Source organism: Muntiacus reevesi, chromosome 1, assembly GCF_963930625.1.
Source record: "Muntiacus reevesi chromosome 1, mMunRee1.1, whole genome shotgun sequence".
Classification (NCBI taxonomy): domain Eukaryota; kingdom Metazoa; phylum Chordata; class Mammalia; order Artiodactyla; family Cervidae; genus Muntiacus; species Muntiacus reevesi.
Genome location: NC_089249.1, coordinates 156,035,591 through 156,063,110, shown reverse-complemented (window position 1 = coordinate 156,063,110; position 27,520 = coordinate 156,035,591). Strand labels below are relative to the sequence as shown.

At 39.1% G+C, this 27,520-nt stretch overlaps 1 protein-coding gene across 1 annotated transcript in view; it reads right to left on the bottom strand.

Moving 5' to 3' along the window:
* AGBL4 (AGBL carboxypeptidase 4) overlaps nucleotides 1-27,520 on the bottom strand; it is a 1,390,412-nt gene that overhangs the window by 319,596 nt on the left and 1,043,296 nt on the right. The window contains exon 7 of the mRNA XM_065910427.1: nucleotides 24,703-24,742. Coding sequence (XP_065766499.1) covers nucleotides 24,703-24,742 — 40 coding nt within the window. The remainder of the gene's footprint in view (nucleotides 1-24,702; nucleotides 24,743-27,520) is intronic.

Genomic DNA, 27,520 nt, shown 5'->3' with positions numbered 1-27,520 from the left:
GAGATATTTGCACACCCATATTCATAGCAGCATGATTCACAATAGCCAAGAGACAGGAACAAGTCGAATGTCCATTGATGGATGAACAGATAAAAGAAATAGGGTGTCTACATACAATGAAATATTTTTCAACCTTATGAATAAACCTGTTGCATGCTACAACATGGATGAACCTTGAGGACATTATGCTATGTGAGATAAGCCAGTTACAATAAGACAAATACTTTGTCATTCCGTTTACCTGAATTAGCTAAAGTAGTGAAATCTATAGAAACAGAAAGTAGAATGGTGATTGCCAGGGATTGGAGGGGTTAGGGGGAAAGAGAAGTTGTTGTTTAATGGGTATAGCATTTCAGATTTGTAAGATGAAAAAATTCTGGAGATCTGTTTCACATTAATGCCAATATACTTAACGTTACTGAATTACACAATTAAACATGGTTACGATGGTTAAAAATAAAGCAAAATGCCCAGCTGCCCAGGGCAGGGGTACCTTAGAAAGAAAAAGTTTTATGTCTAACAAAATGACCTTAGGTTGGGACAGTGGTTGAGTTAGGGTTGTAGAACCAGAAGTGATTTTAAAAGTCTTTTATGATTTCTAAAATTTTTATTATGAGGTGATATTTTGCTTATAGTTTATACAAATTTCTAAGAACAAAGTTTCAATATAAAATAGTTTTAAATGGAGGTTTTAAATTAAGTTGAAAAGATCTTTTTGTTCCTAATAGAAATGAGCTTTAAATGATGGTACGACAGCCTCTTGAGACTCATATGAATAGGCAAACTATGGTCCACAAGTTAAATCTGGCTTGCTGTCACCTGCTTCTATATGGCCCATAAGCTACAATAGTTTTTATATTTTTAATGGTTGAAAATTAATCAAAAGAAGAATAATATTTTGTGACATGTGAAACTATATAATATTCAAGTTTCAGGGTCCATAATAAAATTTTATTGTGTGTGTGTGTACACACACACACATACCCTCACACACCAAGTAGAAGCTGAAATTTCAAACTCTGATTTTCATAGAAGCATAGATTCATTGGATGTTTTAGTCAAAAAGACTCTCTGAAATGATCTAATAAACCTCATTTTACAGATAAGAAAACCAAGAGTGAGAGGTAAAATGACTTGTGCTGAGTCCTAGCAAGTTAATAACAGAGCTGGAATGCCCTGTGTTAAGCACTTTTTTCCCTCTTATTAGACTAGGCAGATCCAAAGTGTCAGATTTAGCATTCTCTTCTGCTTCTTCCTGATCGCCATTTTTAGGGAACATATACTGAATATTGTGCTTTAGAAGCCAGGTACACACGCATAGTGTTAATGTGTTTAGTCCTCACAACTGAAGGAAGGTTGAGTTATGCCTGACCTGTAGAGCTCACTATTCTCACTATTATCCTCGCTCTGCCCTACACACTGGCCATGCTGATCTCTGCCAGCCTGTCTACCTGTTTACAGTGACTCCTGTCCTCTGGCTCCCTCCTCCTTCGGTTTCTCAGGGCCCTAGCTCTGCCCTTATGCCCTCTTGCTGCAGACCTTCAACTCTCCTCCTCCTTCTCCACTGTCTCTAAGTCATACCCCACAGTTGATCAACATGTCCAAATCCCTCTCACTTAAAAGAAAGTTTTACATCTCTTTCTTTTCTTTCCCTGCCGAGATTTATGAGAGTGGAGTCTACACATGCAATGTCTCTGTCTCCACTTTCCACTGACTTCTCAACTCACTGCAATCTGGTGCTCACCTTCCACCCTCAGTTCTAATCCAATCCACAACAACTTATTTTAATGGTTTAAATTGATGGACACTTAAAAAAAAAATCTTATCTCATGTGTCACCAGTGATCACTCTGTACTTCTTGAAACTCACACAAATGGATCCCTCACATTCAGTAATATGCCCTACATCACAAAAGACAAAGGTTGATAAACACTCTCTTACTCCAGTCATTCCAGTGTACCTCTATGTCTTTCTTTGCATATGCTGTCCTCTTTGCTTAAAACTCCTTCCTATCTCTCCTCTTCTCCTTGCTTTCATCTGTGTTGTGAATTCCTCTGCATTCTTTAAGACCTCACTGATATTACTTCCTCTTGAAGCTTTCTTTGCCTGCCTTTAAAAAGAGGTGATCTCGGACTTCCCTGGCAGTACAGTGGATGGGAATCCACTTGCTAATGTAGGGGACACGGTTTCCTAGTCCAGAAGATCCCACATGCTGTGGAGCAATTAAGCCTGTGTGCCACAACTCCTGAGCCCACGCTTTAGAACACATGAGCAACTATTGAACCCACGTGCTGCAACTGCTGGAGCCCCTGCACCGAGAGCCGATGCTCCGAAACAAGAGAAGCCACAAAACAAGAAGCTAGCACGCTGCAGCCTGAGAAAGGTTGCACATAGCCCTGAAGACCTAGTGCAACCAAAAAAAAAAAAGAAAAAAAGTTGATCCCTTGTCTCTCTGCCTCCTCCTGTACCTTATATTTAAGCCAGCTGTCCCTTTTATCAAACTACATGCATTTACTCATTTGTACCTTTCATGAATTGCACTCTTGGTAAGCAAACACATCAGAGCTGTGTTTGCTCTGGTAAGCAAACACATCAGAGCACATCAGGTGCTATACCTGGGTTATTTTGAGTCTCCCCAGTGCTGGTGTTGGTAATTTGTAGGTAAAATGAATGGTGGGTGGTACATATAGCAGGATAGATGTAGCAGGTACAGATCAGAGGAAGCAAGCAGTAGTGAAAGTGAAAGTGAAGTTGCTCAGTCATGCCCGACTCTTTGTGACCCCATGGACTGTACCCCACCAGGCTCCTCAGTCCATGGAATTTTCCAGGCAAGAGTACTGGAGTGGGTTGCCATTGCCTTCTCCAGGGGATCTTGCCAACCCAGGGATTGAACCTGGGTCTCCCGCACTGCAGGCAGACGCTTTACCGTCTAAGCCACCAGGGGAGCCCCAAGTAAGCAGTAAGTCCTGCCTATATCCCCACTGGTGTTGACACTGCCTCAGGCTTTAGGCCTTAGATATCCCTCTTATAAGTTCTGGGATCTATAATTCCCTCAGCTGCCACTGGTTTACTTCAAGGCCTTAGGCAAATCCTCTCTCCATTCTTGGCACAGTTACTTCATTATGCAAAGTGAAACAGTCTAGTTCAGGGTAAGCAGGTTTTATCTCATGTGCAGATATCAGTCAGTTATTAGTGACCGGAGGGTTGAATAGAGAGATTTTGAAACTGAATCCAGGTACAGGAGACAAGTGAGTGTCCGTCCATGGGTCATGTGTTTTTTGTGCTTTTGGTTTTCACTCCTGAGTTAGATAATATACTCCACAACCACTTTCTTTTGGTTAGTCCTAAAGAAATGCCCAGAACTAATGAGCATATCAATTACAGTACCATGCTTTTCTCATAGTTATGAGATATAGTTATGCCTTTGTACATGGAAGTTACTCAATAAAAAAGACTTACTCTACCAGAAACTTCTCCACTCCTGTGTAAATAGATAAAAGTCAGGTGAAAGAGGACTCTTCCATAAAGAAAAGAAGCAAAAAACTTCAGACTCTGGTGTCAGCATGCTTAGCTACTTACAACCTGTGTCATTCTGAGTGAATCACACAACCTGTCTCATTGCTCTCAAACTTTAGCTGCTTCTTCTTCAAAATGGGGTCCTAATATTTACAATCACAAGATGGTAGTTACGATTTAACTAATTATAAAATAAACAGTACCTTGCATAGTAAAGTACTTTGCATGAGGGAGACCTTCAACACTCATCTTCAAAATAAATGCAGAGAGCTCTGGACTGTAAATGCCTTTGGGGGTAGAGATTACATCTTATTTGTTTCTTTATACCTAGTTCTTAACACAAAAAATGTTTATGAAATATTCACTGGTTTGATGAAAGTCAATAGAAATGAAATTAGACAATTTTTAGATTCCTTTCAGTATTAAGCGCAGAACATGGCACATGGGCTGTGCTCATAAATACTTCTAAAACAGAGTGTTTTGGCAACCTAATTTTAGAACTGGATACATTATACTTTTCCATTAATGGAAAAGTATAATTCTCCAGAAGGACACAAAGGAAGGGCCAAACAAACATTTATCACTGGTAGTGTCAGAAAAACTGTCACTTCCACATCTTCTTTTTCAGAGGGAAGACAGTGGATCTGATAAATCCATAATGCTCCTTCTTCATTTACAGAGAGAAAAAGATTTTAACTTTCTACTGTGGACCCAAGAGACACTTGGGAATCACATCTTATCTTGTCTGGGCTGAGCCAATGTTGTCCCTGCCGGGCAGTGTGAAGTCTGCTGTTCTCCTTATCCATCCTGTTAGCCTCTTTTCTAAGTCCCTTTCCTGTCCCAGCAATACTGAACGGATCACAACCATTTCGAATATCTGCATCATTATCTTATTGCTCTAAACAACATTTTTGCCACTGACCCCTATAACTATTCTCCTTTAGGTGAGTCCTGAAGAATTTCACGGCCTTAATGAGTACATCAATTATTGTTCATGGAAGAGCTGATGTCTTCTTAAAGGTTATGTGAAGGTTGATTGCTATCTCCGTGCTTATATCCAGCAAATCCACCCTAGGCTTATGAATGCATCTGACCTTTTTATAGGTACAGGGAAAAAAAATAACAGAACAAAAGTTAATTTAGACCTTTATAATACAACATTTTTTTTTCCCCAAAGAAATGAAAGGGCATTGAAATCGATACCTGTACAATAATACACTGATGAATGTTGGGACCCAATTCTCTCATTTTGCTAACTCGAGATTGGGAATTCTGAATAGTTTTCAATCCAACATTCTTTAGGCACTGTGAAGTCTGCCGTATTGTGTCTACACAATGCTGCTGCACACTCATTATGGGAGTACCAGTGGTCCTGAAAAGGTCAGTTAGTTAGAAATGTCAGCGTTCAATGGAGCCTCGCAGACCTGTATGCGCATAGATCCAATTAGAGTGGCCAGGCACCACTGCTGTAACCCAGAATCCTAATGAGCAAGTGGAAGAAAGGGGGAGGTGGCTTTTTGTCCTTTCTTTCTTCTTATTCAAAAGAAATGGAGATTGTTTTTCAACCACCCTACATGGGGTTGTTTAAACTTTACCAAACACCACTTAGGCTCCAGGTAGTTGGGAGGAGAACCCTGGTTTCTGCAAAAGGTGAGCCAGCCTAGAACAGCCAGATCTTAAAAGGACATTAATGAAGCGGGCGGGAGCAGTACTTCAGACTTCAGGCTGGTGGGTCACAAGACTGACTCAGATTGATAGCTGATGAAGAGGAAAATGGCCTTCTTATTAAGTTCACTTCTAGTCACCTACTATGTGCCAGGTCTTGTGATTAAAAACTGGCCTTTGTCATCTTTAATAAACCTCAATCACTTGTACAAATGTGTGTCAGGACTGCATAAAAATTTGGATGTCTATATTGGATGGCATTTCCTAAATTCTCTTATACCAGTGCTTCTTTCTTTCTAATCAAAAAATGATAATTTGGAAAAGTCCACTGATCATGAAGTTGGATGCAGAAGCAATGTCAAATTGCTGTTCAAGTTTCTAAATACTTTTCCTCAATTTCTACCCTTATCTGATTTTGACATTTTTCCTCAATTTCTACCCTTATCTGATTTTGACAAACAGTTGACACACCAGCACCAGTCTGTGGATGGCACTGCTCTGGGTATTTCTCATTTGCTACTTCTTAGCTGACATTCCTCACCTTCACTGGCCCTCATTATTCGAAAACAGGCATTTTCTGGTTAAATCACTGCATAGTTCTTTAAAATGCTTTTTGATATTTGTCTTTTGATACCACAGCTCTGTCCTGTGCTTAGAACATTCTCCCAGCAGCCCCTGTCTGGAGTTCAGTGAATTAGCCAGCCCAAAACCACAAACAAAACCCTGGATAATTTTGTTACAAGTGATCCAGGGAACGGACTTTGAGAACAAATGAAGGATTTTACAGGGAACCATGTAGTTGGCTTTCTAGGCTCAGCAGGCAGTGATGGCCTGCTTGATTCTTGGTCCCAGACTCTATAGCAGCCCATTCATTCAACTGAGGCCGCTTAGCCCCCCTGAAGCCTGCCAGATCCCAGAATCATCTGGCTTTGTGGTTCAGTAAGGGCAGGGGTGGACTTCCCAGGTGGTGCTAGTGGTAAAGAACTTGCCTACCAACACAGGACACATAAGAGATGGGGTTTCAATCTCTGGGTCAGAAAGGTCCCTGGAGGAGGGCGTGGCAACCCACTCCGTCATTCTTGCCTGGAGAATCCCATGGACAGAGGAGCCTCGAGGGCTATATATAGTCCATAGGGTTTTAAAGAGTTGTGCATGACTGAAGTGATGGAGCACGCATGCACTCAAGGTCAGGCAGAGTGGATTTAAGAGGTGTTGGATTACTAAATTAGCTTGTTATACACAGTGGTGGGGTTTGGTGTCTGCTTTTGCTCTGATCTTTCTGCTTAAGTTTGTGTGTGGACACAGAAAATTTTAACTTTTATCTCAGGCTTCATAACTGTTTCTTATCCTAATACCTATTTCTGCAGTAAATGAATTCTTCTCTCATTTGGTTTTCCTTTTCATCTCTCTGCAGGAGCCAGCACTTGTGACTGGCTGAGAAGACAGAAGTCCACTGGATGTTAGTCAGAAAACCTGAGTTTAAGCTCTGATTTTTCCAACTAGAAGCTTTTGTGAACTTAGACAAATTTTATCATTGCCCTAGGATAAAGATGCCAACCTCATAGCATCGTTGTGTTTTTTAAACAAAGTGTTTGATTTTGCCATTGTAATGTGCTATATCAAAGCCAGCTGTGGCCATTATTGCCACTCACTCTCATTATCCCCCCAGTCAAGAGAAGGTGATTAGGTTGCCACTCCTTTGAACCTTCATGGAGGAAGGAAAGAAAGATCCAGGGATTTGGAGTGAAAAAAGGAGAGAGAGAGTCAGGGCAGAGAACTTAATGGGAATACCATGAACATGTTCCTGAGACAGCTCCTGTCATTTAACCCTACGGAATAAAACATGAGCAGAGGCCAGAGCATGGAGGGATGTATTCATGAGGTCCTGGTCTCTAAGACAGTGTAGTGAAGTAATATTAGATGCTTTCCAGTGTACATTTTAAGGCTGGAACTGAGCCCACCTCACAAATTTAATTACACTAGATGTGGAAAACTCGTTTTGTTTCCCCTGAAAGCAGCTGAAAACCACCAATTCTCCTTTCATCATTGCAATTAAACTCTTCTCTAACAAACCAGTCTTCCAATAATCTTTACCAGAAGGGAAACATTCTGCAGGTCATCCAGCCATCCATCCAAGAGTGGAACTCATCTGAGCTGGGCTGATTCCCCTCTTCCCTGCCTTTTGTTTGCTTGCTTGTTTCTAGAGAGAAAAATATCAGGTTTATAAGACAGTGGTTCAGCCATCATCTGGAAGTAAGGAAATTGTACCGCAGGTGCCAAAGGCAAACCTTTCTGGCATTTCAGAGACTAACCTAATAGTGTTATTTGCTTAGTCGTGTCCGACTCTTTATGACCTCATGGACTCTAGCCCTCCAGGCCCTCTGTCCATGGAATTCTCCAGGTAAGAATACTGGAGTCTGTTGCCCTTGCCTTCTCCAGGGGATCTTCTAGACTCAGGAACTGAACATGTATCTCCTGTATTGCAAGCAGATTCTTTACTGTCTGAGCCACCAAGGAAGCCCAACCTAATAAGCTGGTGCCAAATAAGTAAGAAAAACAAGTAAGTTATCCGCAGTGACCATCCTCAAAGAAAGACTTTATTTAAGCCAGATGTATTACTTCAACTAATACAACAACCCTTTGAAGTCAATATTAGCAGCCCAACTTAGGATGAAAGAGCTGAAGCTCTGTGAGGTTGCATTTTGTCTAAAATCATTAAAGAGTAAATGGTATAGATAAGATTTGAACCCTGGTTCAGCTAATCCCAAAGTTTTTATTGAATACTACCTAGAATTTCTTTCTTTTTCTTTCCTTCTTCCTCTATTTCTCTTTATTTTTACTCTCATTTTTTTTTTTGGTAATAGTGACACTTTATTTTTCTGTTCCAGTAGTGCTGAGTAAGCACCAGCAGTGGTGAGTTAGTAAATCCCACATTCTTGAGGTCTGTCCTTGATAATATTTCAGACCAACAGGATGAAAGATAATGCATCACCCTCTCTGACACGCCACTGTGTCCCCATCTCTAGGAATTCCAAGTACACGCACTTGGACCACAGCTGGCCTCTACTCAGTGGCAGTCCAACATCCATTTACCAAAAGTGCGAAAGGCTTTGATATAAGTTGGGAATTAGACAATGGGACACACAACCTTCTTTTCCTAAATGAGAGATCTTATTTTTCTTAGTCCAGTGAACCAAAATATTTCTCACTTTTGTGACCAAGGCAAAGGCCCTTAAAGTTTAGATCAATGTTAGTACAGAAAGATTCAGATGGACAAATGTAGCTGCTTATTTATGAAAGATATAGAAGCTAGACAATTCTTAATCCTTTTCTCAGAAACACTGGCCCATCTTAAAAAGCCAGGCCATTACTCATATATCTTGGGAAGAAGGGGAGAATCCCTGGAGGAATAAAAAAGGCAAGTCTGGGTCTGAAAGGAACCAAAGATATAGTATTGATAATTATGATAATCATTATTAGCATTTTAGTAGTTGGTCTCCAAGGTGGACCCTGAATGATTCTCAGGTTTTTCTAGTATTCATGCCCTTATATAGTCTCTTCCCATAATGAAAAGACTGAATTGTATCATTAATAGATTATTATCAGAATGACAAGGCATGACTTCCCAGACTCTAATAAAAAACACTGCAGCTTCTTCCTCCTGTCTCTTTGATTAGTCACTCTGAAGGACGTCAAATTGTCATATTGTGAGGATACTCAAGCAGCCCTACCGAAAAACCTATGTGGCAAAGAACAGGGGCCTTTTGGCAAAAGATAGCAGAAAATTGCCATCCAGGTGAATGAGTTATCTTGAAAGATGATCTTCCAGCCCTACTCAGGCCTTCAGATAACTACAGCTTTGGCTGACATCTTAATTGCAACCTTATGAGAGATCCTGAGCCAAAACTACCTATCTGAGCTGCTATTAGATTCATAATCTACACAAACTGTGTGAAATAACAAACATTGATTATTGTTTGAAACTGCTAAGCTTTGGCATAGTTTGTCACAAAGCAATGCAATCACAATAGCAATTATTTATTTAAAATCTATAGGTCATGCAATTCACTACTCTAACCACTTTACATATATCATATCTAATCTTCACAAAATTCTAAGAAGTGGTATTACCATCCTGTGCTTTTATAGATGGTAAAAATGAAAGTAAAGCACAAGAAAGCTAATAGAACTTCCCAAGGTCAAACTGCAAGTGGAAGATGTAGGATGTGAACACATCATGGATGTATGCACCTCAAATCTCTTGCTCTTCTACTTCTACCCTGCTGTTGAACACAGGTATGATAAATAAGTAGATAAACAAATGAATTAAGAGTTCAGAGAGCATATACCTGCTTTTGTATCCATTTGGAGCATATTAAGATACTTCTTACTATGAACAATTATATGTCAACAAATTAGATAAGCTAGAAAAAAGAGAAATACAGTTCTAGGAGCATACAACCTACCAAGAATGAATCAGGAAGAAACAGAACAGCTAAACAGATTAATAGTGACTATGGAGTTTGAAGTAGTAATATCAAACCTCCCAACAAAGAAGACCCAGGACCAGATTTTTTCACTGATGAGTTCAACCAAACATTTAAAGATGAATTAATGCCAATCCTTCTCAGGTTCTTCCAAGAAACTAAAGAGGATGGAATACTGGAACACTCCATAACTCATTTTATGAAGTCAGCATTACCCTGATATCAAGCTAGATGAGGACATTACAAGAAAAGAAAACTATAGGTCAACCTCCTCAATGAATATAAATGAAAAAATTCTCAACAAAAAACTAGCACACAAAATTCAACAGCACATTAAAAAGGATCATATGCGATACCATGATCAAATGGGATTTATTTCTGGTGTGCAATGATGGTTCAACGTGTGATTCAATAAATGATACACACCATTAGTAAAATGAAAGATAAATATCTTATGATGCTCTCAATAGATGCACCCATATTTAATGGAACACTAAGTCACAAAGTATTTACACAATTTTCCTAAGGGCATGGAGCCAAGAAATGAGAGAATCAAGATTGGAAGTTAGGTCTACCTGGTTACCATACTTTAACTACTGTTGAAAGTTGACTCCCAGATAAGGCTGGCATCCAGCTCTATGTCTGTTAAGCTTAGGTCCTGTTCTCTGGCTGCTATCCTAGGACCTGATGCCTGGTCTCAATATTCCTAGCTACTTCTATGGGTCTAGCTTTAACCAGGAAGGCCCTCCCTGGGTTCAAGGAACAGTCTCCATTTGATGATGAGTCCTGTCTCTGCCCAGAGATTCTAGATGTGAAACCCTGTTGAGTCTATCATTTTCAATAGAAGGGCTGCTACAGAAGAGATAAATGTTTGCTCTACTCTCAGACCTTATAATTTACACAGTTGGTCTGGGCCATTTCCAAGTAATGGTGGTGGTCTAGTTACAAGTTGTGTTCAACTCTTGAGACCCCATGGACTGTAGCCCGCCATGCTCCTCTGTCCATGGGATTTCCCAGGCAAGAATACTGGGGTGGGTTGCCGTTTCCTTCTCCTGACCCAAGGATTGAACCAGAGTCTCTTGCATTTCCTGCATTTGGCAGGCGGATTCTTTACCAACTGAGCCACCAGGGAATGTCAGGCCTCAATTTATCCAGCCTGGATGATTTTTATAATTCAACTCTCAGCCAATCAGCACAGTAGCTTCCCCTGTACACAGATACTTGTTTAAAGATGAAGTCATAATGACCCAATCACAGAATGAAGCAACAGATTCTGTTGGAACTTCTGGATGAGCGTCTCTTGCTTTCTCCTACTGGACCAGAATTTGGGAGAATGTATATTCTGCCATCCTGAGACAACATGTGGCCTGGAAATGCAGTTAAGAGCAAATTGAGTTAAGAGAAGAAGAAAACAAGCTGGGTCTCAGGAGCTCTATATCAAGATGCACAGGAAGGCAGATTTATTTCTGGATTACCTATGAACTAATGAATTACTTATTTTTGCCTAAGGCAATTTAGGCTGTGTTTAAAGACTCCTACTTATATAATTCCTAGGCCTTAATTTTCCCTTCTGTGTACTGCATTTCAGCTCCTCTTGGCCTGCATTCAGTCTGATGGCCAAGGCCTTGCTAGTTCCTTCCTTACCTGACCAACCTCATGCTGATTAGCTATGGCGTTTTGGATACCATGCCTCCAGATTGCCTTCTCAGAGCACAGTCCACCCACCTGGAGACTTCAGGATGGGGCCCTTGTCTCTTCACCTGAGTCCTGGGATATGGCATCCTACAAAGATTTCCCAGGAGAAATATTCTAGGAACATAGTTAATTCGTTTGTCTCCTGGAGACTATGAGAACAAACACGTTTCTCTCTGCCTTTAAATGTTTTTCAGATTCTGGAATTTGTTTACTTAGATTTAATAAATCTTCTGAGTAACACCTGATGCTGTTGCTTTTCATTGTTGACAAGAATGATATAGGTTGGTGGATAGAAGTGGGAAGGTAAATTGATACAACCTTTCTGGAAAATGAGTTGGCAGTAAGACTTAATAATTCCTTAAACATATTAACGCTCTTTGGCCCAGCAATTCTACTTTTAAAATAGCCAAAACAAACAAACAAAAAAAAAACTTATGCAAAAGAAGCAAGTTTTTTTCACAAATAATTTTATGGTAGAGTCATTTATAAGAGAAAAACATCTGGATATAGCACAAATGTACAACAATAAGACATGTATTTTTGTAAACCAGGCTACATATAAAAGATGGAACAGTCTAGAGCTTTTAAAAATAAGTATGCCTTTAAAATGCTCATAAAATGTTCATGGATCTAAGTAATTTCATCCCTAGTTATTTATCCTGAGACAGTAACCTAAAATGTAGACACAAATGTATACGCAAAGGTTGGTAAATTATTCATAAGATGGAAAAATAAAATCAAGTTAAATATCCAACATCATTGGCATGGGAAAATATTTCTGTTGTAATATTAAGTGAAAAATCAGGATAAAATTTTATATTCTCTATGATCTCAGCTATGTAAAACAAAATTAAACATGCATAGGAAAAAGGCAAAGAAGTAAATGTGTTAAAATATTAAACAGTGATTGCCTCTGGGAGATAACTGATATTTCATCTTTATAACTTATCTGTGTTTTTCAAAATTTGCACCATGGGCATGTGCCATCTTTTAATAGAGAAAGTTATTATAAAAAGATGGTAAGCATGTAAACTACATAACAACATGAAGATTGTTTAGAAATAATGTTAAGTGAAAAAAGATGTACATAAAAACTTACTGTGATTGCAATTATGTAAATATGTTTCTGCATATAGACAAGAACTGAAAAGGAAAATGTATAAATAGAATTAGGTTTTGTATTGTGCTAAGACTGTGGGACTAGGAACAAATTATTTATCTCCTTTAAAGATCTTTTTAAAGTTGTTTTAATGATGTACATATAGTTTTTGAACCATCCTCCCAGTGCATATCCACTCTGCTGCTAACTGCTGGCTATGAGGTCAGGAGTTCCCTGACTTGACTTCTCTCCCGGTCGTGGCCACCCTGGACTGACTCCACAGGCTATGCTGGTTCTGAAGATGGCCATGAAGCAGGAATAATGGCTAGTTTGGGCTCTCTTGTTCCTTTAGTCTTCAGAATGGCTACATTTACATCATGGGTGACTTTCATTGGAGATAAAGTCCAAAGTTGTTATGTAATGATCAGCAGGTCTAGTCTATCACCTATCACCATATAACCTAAGTATTGTTTTAACAAGGTTAAGGGGTGATAAAAATATTTTTTGTGCATATTTGCAATCAGAAACCATTCTAGCTGTGATTTTTTCTGGAGGTTTCTGCAATATTTTAGGAAATCAATTGTCTCTTCAGGAGTTAGCTTCATTAGTGGAAACGACCCATGCCTGTGATTGGCCCGACATTGCACACTTTCGTTATCAACAGCAAAGTAGGTCAGCTTTAATTCTGTCTGAGAAAGAAGACTCTGTGGGCCAATATCACACAGGAAGTAGTATTCTTATGTAGCAATAGAAAAAGCAACATTCTGATACAGAATTAGAGAGAGCTGGATTTGAATTCTGACTAGAGCAATTACTTATTAACTGCATTTATGTGGGCAATTCTAATTCTGTAGCACCTTCATTTCTCATCAGCAAATCAGGAAAAACTATGCCTGTTTAATGGGACAGTGGGGGAAATTATGTGAAAAATATATGTGAAGTGCCTAACAGTTCTGATACTGAATGCTGATGTTTAGATCCTTCCTAAATCTGTCCTTTTAGTCTACACCATCAAAAAAATAATGAGCATTTGACGAGGTGCCAAGATAAATCAAAAAGAAAAAGAACAGTTTTTCTAACAAATGGTGCTAGCAAAACTGGACAATCACATGCAAATAGATAAATTGGAGTCCTATCTCATATCAGACAAAAGTTAGCTCATAGATCTGACAAAAGACCTTGTACTCAGAATACATATTTAAAAACTTTTACAACTCAATGATAAAAAGACAAATGTAACTTAATTGATATCAGTAAGGGAAAACTTGCCTAACATTTTCCCAAAAAAGATACACAAATGGCAAATAAGCACATTAAAACATATTTAATGTCATAAGTCATTGGGAAAATACAAACCAAAACTATTATGTGATACCACTTCATACCCAATAAGATGACTATAAATCAAAAGATAGATAATAGCAAGTGTTAGAGAGGATGGGGAAAAATTGGAAGCACCCTATGCTGCTGATGAAAAAGTAAATGACAGAGCTACTTTAGAAAACACTTATGCAGTTTCTCAAAACGTTTACCTCGACACTTACCAAATGGTCCAGCCATTCATTTCCTAGATATATGTTCAAGAGAACTCAAAACATGGTTTTCACTTGTTCATAAATGTCTATGGCGACATTATTCACAATAGCCAACAATGTAGACAACTGAAATGTTTATCAATAGATGAATGTATAAACAAATTATGATATATCAATACAATGGAATATTATTTGGCAACAAAAAGGAGTGAAGTACTGACATATGCTAGAGTATGGATGGACCTTGAAAACATTATGTTAAGTAAAAAAAGCATCCAGTCACAAAAGGCCACATACTATACAATTCCACTCATATGAGACATCTAGAATAGGCAAATCCATAGAGATAGAAAGTAAATTAATGGTTGCAGGGCCTAGGGGAAGGCAAAAATGGGGAATGACTGTTAATGGGTACAGAGTTTCTTTCTGGAGTAATAATAATGTTCTGGAATTAGTGGTGATTGTACAATTCTATAAATGTACTGAAAACCACTACATGGTACACTCTATTTAATGTAAATGGTGCACTTTAAAGGATGGAGTTTATGGATGTGAATTATATCTCAGTAAAGCTGTTATTTTTATTTAAAGCTATGATCAGGACTCTTAACTTGATTGTGGGAACATAAAAATCTTTCTAGAAGTGTAAAAAGGTGTATTCACCATTGCCAAATATTCTAGCTCTTCTCACTGCAGTGCGCTTCCATGTAGGAAGAGTCAACATCTCTACCCTGTTGAATTAGAAGTTGTCATATGAGTTGCTTTGACTAAGGAAAATTGGGCCAAAGTGACCCTTTCTAAAAATTTTTAAGAGAAGGTACATGACTCACTCTCTCTCCTTTCCCCTCTGCCGTGATGACCCAATGGGAGGTGCTGCCAGTACTTTCCTGAAATCTCACATATTCTCCTGGCACTTACTATTTCTGCACATATTGAATACTTTCCAATTGCTGACATCTGCAAATTTCTCTTGAGGACTTTCTCTGGCCACTGGAATCTGCTATGTCCATACATCAAGGAGATTAGAAGTGTCAGGAAATTAACACCCCCACCCTCACTCCCACACCGTTGCCCCTCAGGAATATCTCTGAGGCTTATTTTCTACTGACTTCCAGGGTTCTCCTGAAGGATTAAATTCCAGTTACCAACAGTGGTAGCTTGCTTGATAATGAATCTTTCTTAACTTTTTTTTTCCTTTTCTCAAATCTTACTCCATCTCTCAACAAGGTCTCTGGGATCATGTCCTAAATAAAGTATTGAAATGAAAATCTTTGTCTCGAGTTTGGCTTCTTAGGGAACCCAAACTGAGACACAGCAATGTTCCAAATAGAGGATACTTGGCCAGTCTGGGTGCCAGAGTGAAAATGATGTAGAGCAGAACTTATGCCAGCCCATGAAAGACATGTATCAAAAGTAAAAAATACAGTGATGTTTTTTAAGTCTCTGTAATTTTGATATCATTGTTACTTCAATGTAATGTAGACTGTCATGACTAGTGAACTATGTATACCTATTCTTAGTAATTCTCGTTCTAGGAATTTTTCCTAAAGAAACAATTAAGGATGCACACAAAAATATTTATACAAGAATGTTCACTCTGGTGTTATTTATAACTAAATCATCAGGGATAATTAATATGCAATAATTTTAGAAGGCAATGGCAACCCACTCAAATATTCTTTCCTGGGAAAATCCCACAGGCATAGGAGCCTGGCAGGCTGCAGTCTATGGGGTTGCAAAGGAGCGGGACATGGCTTAGAGACTATGCCAAACCAATATACAACAAGAGATACATTTAAAATAGAATGTATTTCAGCTATATAAAAGTCCCTCTTTGAGAAAATTTAATAATATTGAAAAATGTTCACATCATATTCAAATGTAACAGTTTACATAGATCATTATAACTTTATTTTAAAAACTACATACATGTTTGTGTGTATATATATATATATATATATATATATATATATATATATATGCAAAAAGTAGCAGTCTCTTTTATCAATCTGGTGGCAAAAGTTTCACCTGGATAGGAGAAAAATATTTGCTTATATTGCCTCCCTTCTATTGAAGAGGTTGTACTAGAATAAACCTTCAAAAAGTAAGGAAAAAACTACAGTTGGGCTTCTGGGCCAAATGAGTAAATAAGTTTATGCTTCAGTAAGCCCATTCATTCCTATTAAATGGTAATTTTGAATAATACATGAAAAAAGAAATGAAAAGATATAGTTAGGCTCCATTGCAAGAGACATATCTCCATGAAACTGAAAAGCACAAATGCAAAATGCTATACATGCTCCTGAGGCTACTTGCTTATTGAAATCTGGATCTAGAAGCAGTCAGTAGCTGCAGAAATTTGGACTTCTATGAGACTCCTTAAAGTGTTCTACAGGAGATGAGGACCAGAGATAAGATCTTATACTTAGAACAAGGACCAAGGGTGGGGCTTCCCAGTTATGGAAGGAGCCTAGAAAAATAAAAGCCTGGTGCAGAATTTTCTGGGAGATAGCTCCTATATGCTATATAGGTCTAGAGAAGTGAGGGATATAGACATAGCAATCAGAAGCAATGCCAAGCTATCCTACTGACTTTTTGTCACTGGATCTGACATACCCCCAGTATCTGTAAGGTTCTGTACTGAAATTATGGGTAGAGTCAACTGCAAAAATCAACACATAGGGATATGTGGGTATAGTGGGAGATTTATTTTTTTGGGGTGGGGGCGGTCAGGGATGGGGACAAAGAGTAACAGAAAACTTCCTTCTCAAAGTGATATTACAAATTAAAATTTCAAAATGCATGAAGAAATTAAATGCTAAAAATGATACTAAACAAAATCAACAGTTATAACTTGAATTCACTCCAGATGAAACTTATTTTATGAAACAGTCAAAGCTTTTAAAATAAGCATATTGAGGATGTTTGAAGAAACAAATGAAGACAGAATAAGAAATTATGAAACAGAATAGGCAGAAATAAAATGAGAGCAGGTGGATATGAACAAAATTAGAAAACTCAGAAATTAAAAATAGATAGTCATTGAAGTATTGAAAAAGACAGGAAAAAATCTAGACTAGATATGGTCAAAAAGTGAATATGAATTCAAGTTACTTTTGGGTAACTCAGAATCAGTGCATTAAAATAAAATTATAAAAATTATGAAAAGTCAGCAAAGAACCATGGAGGGCAACTTGAGAAAATCCAACATTCATCTAATAAAAATTATTAAAGAAGAGGAATGAAGGGAAAGCAATATTTGAAGAGGTAATTTGCTGATAATTTCTCAAAATTAAAGAAAGACATTGATTCTCAGGCAGAAAGTGTACTCAGAATACCAAGAAGGGTAAACAGAAATAAATTCACATCTAGACTCATTAAAATGAAAAAGAGCATAAAGATCAAAAGGAAAAATCTTTAAGCCTACCCAAGAAAAGATAAGTTACTGCAAACAAATAATGGCAGACTTCTCATTAGCAACTATGGATGTCAGAAAAAAAAAAAAAAAATCCTCAACGTACAAAGGGAAATCCTCCTCAAGTTGGAATTTATACCTAGCCAAACTATCATTCCAAAGAGAAGTCAAAATAAGGACAAATACAGATTAAGATTTCTTCCCAAGGACTCTCACTAAAGTAGCTATTAAAGGATTCACTTTAGTAAGGTAACAGCAAAATCTTGAGATGCAATAAATAAGAGAACACAAAAATTTATAAGCTGTGTAGGAAAAGTCAAATAGCTCTTAATCATCATCATCATTGCTTTTCTTTTTTGAAAAACTTTAACTTAAAAGTCTAAATGATAATAACTAGGTGGTGACAGGGCAGCATTTAATAAGTAGTTAAATTTGGCCTTGGAGTACGGAATGAAGCAGGGCGAAGGCTAATAGAGTTTTGCCAAGAGAACGCACTGGTCATAGCAAACACCCTCTTCCAACAACACAAGAGAAGACTCTGCACATGGACATTACCAGAGGGTAAACACCAAAATCAGATTGATTATATTCTTTGCAGCCAAAGATGGAGAAGCTCTATACAGTCAGAAAAAAACAAGACCAGGAGATGACTATGGCTCAGATCATGAACTCCTTATTGCCAAATTCAGATTTAAACTGAAGAAAGTAGGGAAAACCACTAGAACATTCAGGTATGAACTAAATCAAATCCCTTATGACGATACAGTGGAAGTGAGAAATAGATTTAAGGGACTAGATCTGAAAGACAGAGTGTCTGATGAACGATGGATGAAGGTTCATGACATTGTACAGGAGACAGGGATAAAGACCATCCCCATGGAAAAGAAATGCAAAAAAGCAAAATGGCTGTCTGAGGAGGCCTTACAAACAGCTGTGAAAAGAAGAAAAGTGAAAAGCAAAGGAGAAAAGGAAAGATATTCCCATTTGAATGCAGTTCCAAATAATAGCAAGGAGAGATAAGAAAGCCTTCCTTAATGCAAAGAAATAGAGGAAAACAACAGAATGGGAAAGACTAGAGATCTCTTCAAGAAAATTAGAGATACAAAGGGAACATTTCATATAAAGATGGGCTCAATAAAGGACAGAAATTGTATGGACCTAACAGAGGCAGAAGATTAAGAAGAGGTGGCAAGAATACACAGAAGAACCATACAAAAAAGATCTTCACGACCCAGATAATCATGATGGTGTGATCACTCACCTAGAGCCCAAACATCCTGAATGTGAAGTCAAGTGGGCCTTAGGAAGCATCACAATGAACAAAGCTGGTAGAGGTGATGGAATTCCAGTTGAGCTATTTCAAATCCTGAAAGATGATGCTGTGAAAGTGCTGAACTCAATATGCCAGCACATTTGGAAAACTCAGCAGTGGCCACAGGACTGGAAAAGGTCAGTTTTCATTTCAATCCCCAAGAAAGGCAATCCCAAAGAATGCTCAAACTACCGCACAATTGTACTCATCTCACATGCTAGTAAAGTAATGCTCAAAAGTCTCCAAGCCAGGCTTCAGCAATATGTGAACCATGAACTTCCAGATGTTCAAGCTGGATTTAGAAAAGGCAGAGGAACAAGAGATCAAATTGCCAATATCTGCTGGATCATTGAAAAAGCAAGAGAGTTCCAGAAAAACATCTATTTCTGCTTTATTGATTATGCGAAAGCCTTTGACTGTGTGGATCACAACAAACTATGGAAAATTCTGAAAGAGATGGGAATACCAGACCACCTGACCTGCCTCTTGAGAAACTTATATGCAGGTCAGGAAGCAACAGTTAGAACTGGACATGGAACAACAGACTGGTTCCAAATAGGAAAAGGAGTACGTCAAGGCTGTATATTGTCACCCTCTTATTTAACTTATATGCAGAGTACATCATGAGAAACGCTGGGCTGGAGGACGCACAAGCTGGAATCAAGATTGCCTGGAGAAATATCAATAACCTCAGATATGCAGATGACACCACCTTTATGGCAGAAAGTGAAGAGGAACGAAAAAGCCTCTTGATGAAAGTGAAGAAGGAGAGTGAAAAAGTTGGCTTAAAACTTAACATTCAGAAAACTAAGATCTTGGCATCTGGTCCCATCACCTCATGAGAAATAAATGGGGAAACAGTGGAAACAGTGTCAGACTTTATTGTTTTGGACTCCAAAATCACTGCAGATGGTGACTGCAGCCATGAAGTTAACAGATGCTTACTCGTTGAAAGGAAAGTTATGACCAACCTAGGCAGCATATTAAAAAGCAGAGACATTACTTTGCCAACAAAGGTCTGTCTAGTCAAGGCTATGGTTTTTCCAGTGGTCATGTAAGGATGTGAGATTTGGACTGTGAAGAAGGTTGAGCGCTGAAGAACTGATGTTTTTGAACTGTAGTGTTGGAGAAGACTCTTGAGAGTCCCCTGGACTGCAAGGAGATCCAACCAGTCCATCCTAAAGGAGATCAGTGGAGGGTGTTCAGTGGAAGGACTGATGCTGAGGCTGAAACTCCAATACTTTGGCCACCTGATATGAAGAGTTGACTCATTGGAAAAGACCCTGATGCTGGGAGGGATTGGGGGCAGGAGGAAAAGGGGCCGACAGAGGATGAGATGGCTGGATGGCATCACTGACTCCATGGACATGAGTTTGAGTAAATTCTGGGAGTTGGTGAGACAGGGAGGCCTGGCGTACTGCGATTCATGGGGTCACAGAGTCAGACATGACTGAGCTACTGAACTGAACTGAACTGAACTGAACTAAAGCATGCTAAAGCTCTTTTTGTGGCTGAAAGAATGACTTTAGATATTTTGGATAACTTCAGACATTGTTAAAAAGAAAAGGATAGTCAAGTATATTTCCAAAAGGTAAACAGTTAAGGTTAGAAACAAAATCTATAGCATTGAAATCTAGAGATGGGGTAAAAAGTAGGTAATATATAAAACATAATGTGTTCTGTTGGTTCAGATGGTAAAGAACCTGCCAGCAACGCAGGAGACCCAGGTTTGACCCCTGGGTTGGGAAGATTTCCTGGAGAAGAAAATGCCAACCTACTTCAGTATTCTTGCCTGAAGTATTTAATGAACAGAGGAGCCTGGCAGGCTACAGTCCATAGGATTGCAAATAGACAGACATGACTGATAGACTAACATTTTTCAATTTCACTTTCAGTCCACATAAGGCAAGGCAAAAGAAAACAGAAAATAAATGATAAACAGAAAGTACAAATATGGCAGTAGAAATATGTCCAAATATATTAGTGTTTATAATAAATGTAAACAGATTAAATTCATCTGTCATAAGGCAGAGATTATTAGATTTTATAAAAAAGAAAAGATAACTGTATTTTCAAAAGATAAACATAAATGGGACAAGGTAAATGATATCTCCCTACCAATTATGAGACAATATTAAAATTAAGATTTATTGTAAGCAAGACATGGGGTTAATGCAGATTAACAGTGATAGACAAACAGTATGGTACAGAAAGCTCAGAAACAGATTCTGTATATAGAAAAACTGATATATGACAGATGTCTAACAGCTAATAAGTGGGAGAAAGGATGAACTAGTTATTACATGGTATTGAGATAATGGGTTATCCATATGTACATAAGAAATTAGATCCCTAACTCATATCATACACAATGATCAGTCATGTAAATGAGATAAGTATCCAAAAGTGATGTAAAACTTGAAAACTTTTAGAATACAGGAGAATATGATATTCAGGTAGGGAAGGATTTCCTAAATAAGTCATAAAAGCAAAGCTCATAAAGCAGTATTCACATATTCAACTATACTAATACTAAAAAAGAAACATCCATAAATCAGAAAACACAAGCCATCATCTTGAAGAAGATATTTACAATTCATATTAAGCAACAAAGTATCAATATGCAAAATAATAAAGAATTAAAAATCAATAAAAAGTAGCAACCCAACAGGAAATGCACAAATGATATGAAAAAGTCAGTTCACAGAAGAAACCAAAGTGGTCAATAAACATATGAAAAGATTTTCAATCCCACCAGTAATCAGGGAAACACATATTATAAAAACAGTGGTGGACTTCCTTTTTGGTCCGGTGGTTAAGAATCTGACTTACAGTACAGAAGTGGCCGGGGAACTAAGATCCCACAAGCTACAGAGCAAGTGAGCTTAAATACCGCAACGAGAGGGTCCAAGCACCACAAGGAAAGATCCTACATGATGCAGCAAAGATTCTGTGCGCCACAGTTAAGACCCAAAAGAGTCAAATAAATAGATAAACAATTAAAACAAATAAAATCAATGGGATAACATTTCACATTTATCATGACAACCAGTAAAAATGTATAAGTTTGATGACTTCAAGTGTGGAGGATTCAGAGATATGGGAACTATTGTACTTTGCTGTTATTATAGTTTGAAGTATAAATTTGTTCAACTACTTTAGAAAACAACTGGCAACTATATAGTAAATTTGAAGATGCATATAATCAGTAATTTCTCTCCAAGTTATATGCTCAAGATAATTATCATTCTTATGCATAAAATGGTCCTAGTAGCATTGTTTAAAATTGCAAAACATTGGAAATAATCTAAATCACGATCAATAAAGTGAAAAAAAGAAATTGTGATAGAATTATAAGTGAAATTCTATATAACAGTTAAAAACAACTGAACCAGAGCCACATCCATCTATGTGAATGAATCTCTACAATATAAGAGAAAAATTACAGAATGATATTTTTAGTGTGACATCATTTATAGGAATTTGTAAAACAATGCCAGTTATACCAGTTATACATTGAATTTATTACAGTGGTTACCTATTGGGTGAAGGCGGAGAGATGCAATCAGCAAGGAGTGCAGGGAAGTCTCAGCTAGATCTATATATTTTTTTTTTTTTTTAGATCTATATTTTTTAAAATAGGGAAGTGTGTAAATAGATGTACAACATTGATATGATAAAACCAAGGTGTTTGGTAGGGGAGGGCAGTAAATGACTCTTCCTTTTATCTCTACTCTTTTCTGTATATTTAAAAGTATTCACAATAAACAAAATAGCTTAAAGAAGATAACACAATTTTTAAGTCTTCCAAATTGCCAGCCAGCATTTCTGAAGGCTACTAGTTGATGACAAGTGGCAGCATCAGACTGCAGTCCTGCGTTGAGAATGGTCTGGTGAGGAGTGCAAACAAGCTGGCACCTCCCACTGGCACTCCCAGAAAGGCAGCATGCCCCTCGCTGGTCGTGGTGGCTTCGGGTGAAGTGAGGAATGGGGGTGACTTTGAAAGTGAGAGATAGTTACAATAGTGATTTTGACGTGGACTAGAGTTGTCTAGATAATACATAATCTAGTAATCCTTCCTAATCTTTCTTAGGTATGATACACATGGATAACATTTGTCTGGCACACTGGAGTAGAGGCTACTACGTTGGGGGCTCAGTTTCCCCCAGACCTACCTGTACCCCTGAGGGATGTGTGGATCAGTATCTCACAAGTGCATATCTTACCATATCACACAAATGTAGCCTACTTGCAGTACTGTACACTTGTGTGACACAAAACGCCTTTTGAGAAGATTTGACCCAGAAAATAGTCTTTTCTCACTTTAAAGTAGGGAACATTATAAACTACTACAAACTCGGGCGGTGCTTAAAAGTTTGCCAAAAGGAGTGCACCGAGAGTCACAACTATTCTGCTTGAGTTTGTGCCATAGCAATTAAGAACAGAAAGAGCTAGTGCAAAAGAAATGCAGTTAACAAGAGTCTAAAAGTCTCCTTCTCAAGCAACTGAAGACAGAACAAGAACCCTCTCCAATTCATATGTCAGCATCAATCTCAAGCTGTGACCAGATGAGACTGGGATGTGAAAGCAGGCAAACTAGGTCAGCATATGTGGGGCAGAACAAAACACAATCTCGAAGGACAGCAACTAACCAGGCAAGACAAAGATAATCCCTTACCAACACCTTCGTGGGAAGGGATTGGTATGTCACCCAACAGCTGTTTTAGTTAGGTTAGCTCATGATTTGGAATTTCTATAATTATAAACACGCTAAACACAGTTCATTCTATGGGTTATATTGAACATTTCCAAACCAGTTCATCTTTGTTCTTCTAAAGTCTCAAGTTCAAGGAGCTCTGTTAGGTGGAACTATAATAAGGTCACCTGACCTGGGTGGATCCAACTTACATTTGTAGTCATTGGTTTACACCTCAGTTACATAGATAGATAACCAGCCTCTGTGCTGAGACAGTACCCGCAAAGGACAATTTCTCAGTCTCCTTGTAAGTGAGCCAACTGGCCCTGGATACAGTAACAGGCTGGGTGTAAGGCAGGGATGATATGGCACAGCTATACTGGTTACTAAAATACTGAAATGCCTCCATATTTGTTGGTAACTAGCCACTCCTAGAGCCCCCCCCGGCCAAAACCCATGTGACCACTCTGTCACACTAGTCCTTTTCCCAGAACACCATCTCCCCCTAGTCCAGTAACCAAAGTGTTAATGCCCAGCACAGCAGGGAGTCACCAGAGCTATTAAATATTTTGAACATCATCAGTGGATAAAGAGGAACCACCATATCCACTCTTGAATGTTCATTGCTGGCACCATCATCCCTTTGGATTCCAAGAGGAATCCAAAGCATCTCTTGTTGGCCAGTTTTGCCTCAAGTTCCCAAACCAAAATAAAATACCTTCTGACGGACTAAATGCTCAGCTTCTCTCCAGGCTAGATGCCAGTCTTGGGGGAAGAAACAACTTTTTAATCCAAGGGCCACAGCTTTGCTGGGGGACTTGTCCTTCCTAAAGGTGAGTGACAGAAGTCACAGGAGACCAAACCTGATCACTTGCCCAGACTGGCTTTTCTTCATAAGCTGTCTTCCCTTCATTTCATGCCATTTACAAGGCAGCTTCCCCATTCACCATGATTTTAACATTTCTCAGGAGACTAGAACCCTTCCTTAACACTTGGATCCACTGAGGGATCTGGGGAGAACTTGACCCTGGAATATGCAGCAGCATCGTAGTATCACCCTGCTATATGCAGAGTCAAGAGAAGGCAGCGCAGAGCTGGGGAAGAGAAAAGAAACTGCCTGTGGGGTAGAGGGCAGGGGGAGAAGGATCATTCCTGATGCAGGAGTTCTGCTGTTCATTCAGGGAGCAAAAGGAGCAGGACACAAATTGCATTGGGATAAGCAACCGGGCATTGCTCTGGGAAATAAGGGAAAAGACAAAGCAGAAAGGCCACATCCACTCACCAGGGCTGGTTATCGTCAGGAGATCAAGCTGCCGCTGTTGCTGCAAAAGAAAACACATTGTGAGAGAACTGATTTAAGCCAGAGTCAAACTTGCTGCTTAGGGCTCAGGGTAGACATGCAAAGGGGATGTCCAGACATGCAGAGCAGGGCATGCTGTGGAGAAGGTGATGGTCTCATGGTTTCGCAGAGAGGCCTTGCACCCTAGAGACAAGGAGGGATGGATGGCCTTTCTGATCAGAGCTGTCAAATTCATCTTATACTAAAGGAAAATGTTGCCCTGAGAGGAATGTGGCTTACCTATAGCCACAAAGAAAGTCCCTTTCCAGACTCCCAGCCAAGGCTCATCCCTCTGGACCGGGCAGCCTTAGATTTCTCCCTGCTCACACTGGCTATACTGGTTAAGTGTCTGATATCCTGGCAACCCTCTTTGCCTTGTCCTTAGTCGTTGTCAACATCCTTTCTAACCATGATACTCCCGAGGGCTGGTTTATTTAACTCTGCTCAACAACGCTGTGACAGTTTCCATTACTGATGATGAAACCATTCCTTCTCTAACTGAATCTTCGTCTCTTTGTGCCATGCAACGTTCATAGAAAATATCTGTCAGGTACACCAGGCACTGGATGAAGTCGCTCACGTTTGGAGGCAACTGGCCCTGACCCTAAGGGCTGAAGTGATCAGCACCTCAGTAGGCTTCCCCCACCCCCATCACACCACACCTAGGGGGAAGCTCAGTCCTGAACTGGATGTCTTGGAAAACTGAGGGTGGAGAAGAAGGCATTGGAGGCTGAGGATGGGGCAGAGGTAAGTAACTCTCTTAAAGACTTGCTTTTTAAAATTAATTTATTTAAATTGGAGGCTGATTACTTTACAATATTGTAGTGGTTTTTGCCATACACTGACATGGATCAGCCATGGGTGTACGTGTGTCCCCCATCCTGATCCCTCCTCCCACCTCCCTCCTCACCCCATCCTTCAGGGTCGTCCCAGTGCACCAGCCCTGAGTGCCCTGTCTCATGCATCGAACCTGGACTGGTGATCTCTTTCACATGTGGTAATATACATGTTTCAATGCTGTTCTCTCAAATTATCCCACCCTCACCTTCTCCCACAGAGTCCAAAAGTCTGTTCTTTACATCTGTGTCTCTTTTGCTGTCTTGCATTTGGGTCATTGTTACCATCTTGCTAAATTCCATATATATGCATTAATATACTGTATTGGTGTTTTTCTTTCTGACTTACTTCACTCTGTATAATAGGCTCCAGTTTCATCCACGTCATTAAAACTGATTCAATGCATTCTTTTTAATAACTGAGTAATATTCCATGGTGTATATGTACCACAGCTTTCTTATCCATTCGTCTGCCAATGGACATCTAGGTTGCTTCCATGTCCTGGCTATTATAAACAGTGCTGCGAGGAACACTGAGGTGCACGTGTCTCTTTCAGTTCTGGTTTCCTCGGTGTGTATGCCCAGCAGTGGGATTGCTGGGTAGTATGGCAGTTCTAGTTCTAGGTTTTTAAGGAATCTCCACACTGTAAGACTTAAGTCAGGATTCCTTAAGCCTCTGTCAATCCCTGACTCTTTCCTACACTTGATTTTCCATTAATAGCAGTTTTCATTAATATGTATTTTTTTTTCTTAAAAAGGGGTCTTAACAAACTTCACTTTGAGAACCATTGCTTTGGGATACACACTGCAGGAGCTTCTGATTATCTGGTATTTCATTCAGTGGGTCCCTTGGCGTATTTCACCACACCTGCATTTCCCTCTTTATCTTGTCTCTCCCCTAGAATGGCTCCCTGAAATTCTGCTTCAGCAGAAAGGAGAAAGCAGCAATATTTTTTGAGTACCAGATATAGGCCTGGCAAAGGACCAGGCACAAGACCAGGCACTTTGATGTGTCATTTCTTCTCACACTCCTGGCAAACCTTCAGGGCTCGTACTGTACAACAGAGGGCCATGGGATTCAGATAGGAGAAATTACCTGCCTGAGACCACATCTTTGTTAAATAAGAGAGCCAGAATTCAGTCAGTTCTAATCCTGACTTGATGATTCAAAATAAGATAATGCACATGGTAAATCACTCAGCATGATGCCTGCCAATTAATAGATGCTTAATAAAAAGAGCTATTTTTGTATTGAGGTTTTGTTATTATTATAGACCGTGTGATCCTTGGTTTATAAAAGCTGCCTCGTCCCTTTTCATAGAATTATGATACCAGAGCTCAAAGGTCATCTAGTCTGACCTGCCCCTAGGATAGGAATTTCCCCTGCAATATCCCCACTAGTTGTACAAACAGTTTCTGTTTTATCCCCTTTCCTGACAGGGAACTCATTTCTTAACAATTAAATTAAAAAAATTTTTTCTTTTGGCCACAGCACATGAGATCTTAGCCCTCCCTGACCAGGGATTGAAACTGTGACCCCAAATTGCCCCATTTTGAGCAGGGTTAAAAGCTGCTTCCTTATGAAATCACTGTTGCTTTGGCCTGTGACAAGTTTGGAGATCTGAATAAGATCTGTCATCTTCTCTCCTGGTTAAATATTCCCAGTTCTTTCATCCTTGCCTTATAAGACCTGGTCTGAAGTCTCCTGACCCTTGTGGTCCCCTGCTCTTCCATTTACATTTCATCTGTCCTGGTCAGAACCTCTTTAAGGTCTCTCTACCCCTTGCTTTAATGATTTCTCAGGGCCCTAAAAGCAGATCTGTATCATTTCAGAGTCTTCTCAATCACACATCCCTGTTTTCCTGCCAGCTCATAACTCATTCCAGTTGACATTTTCAAGCAAACAATGCAACTCCAAGATGTCA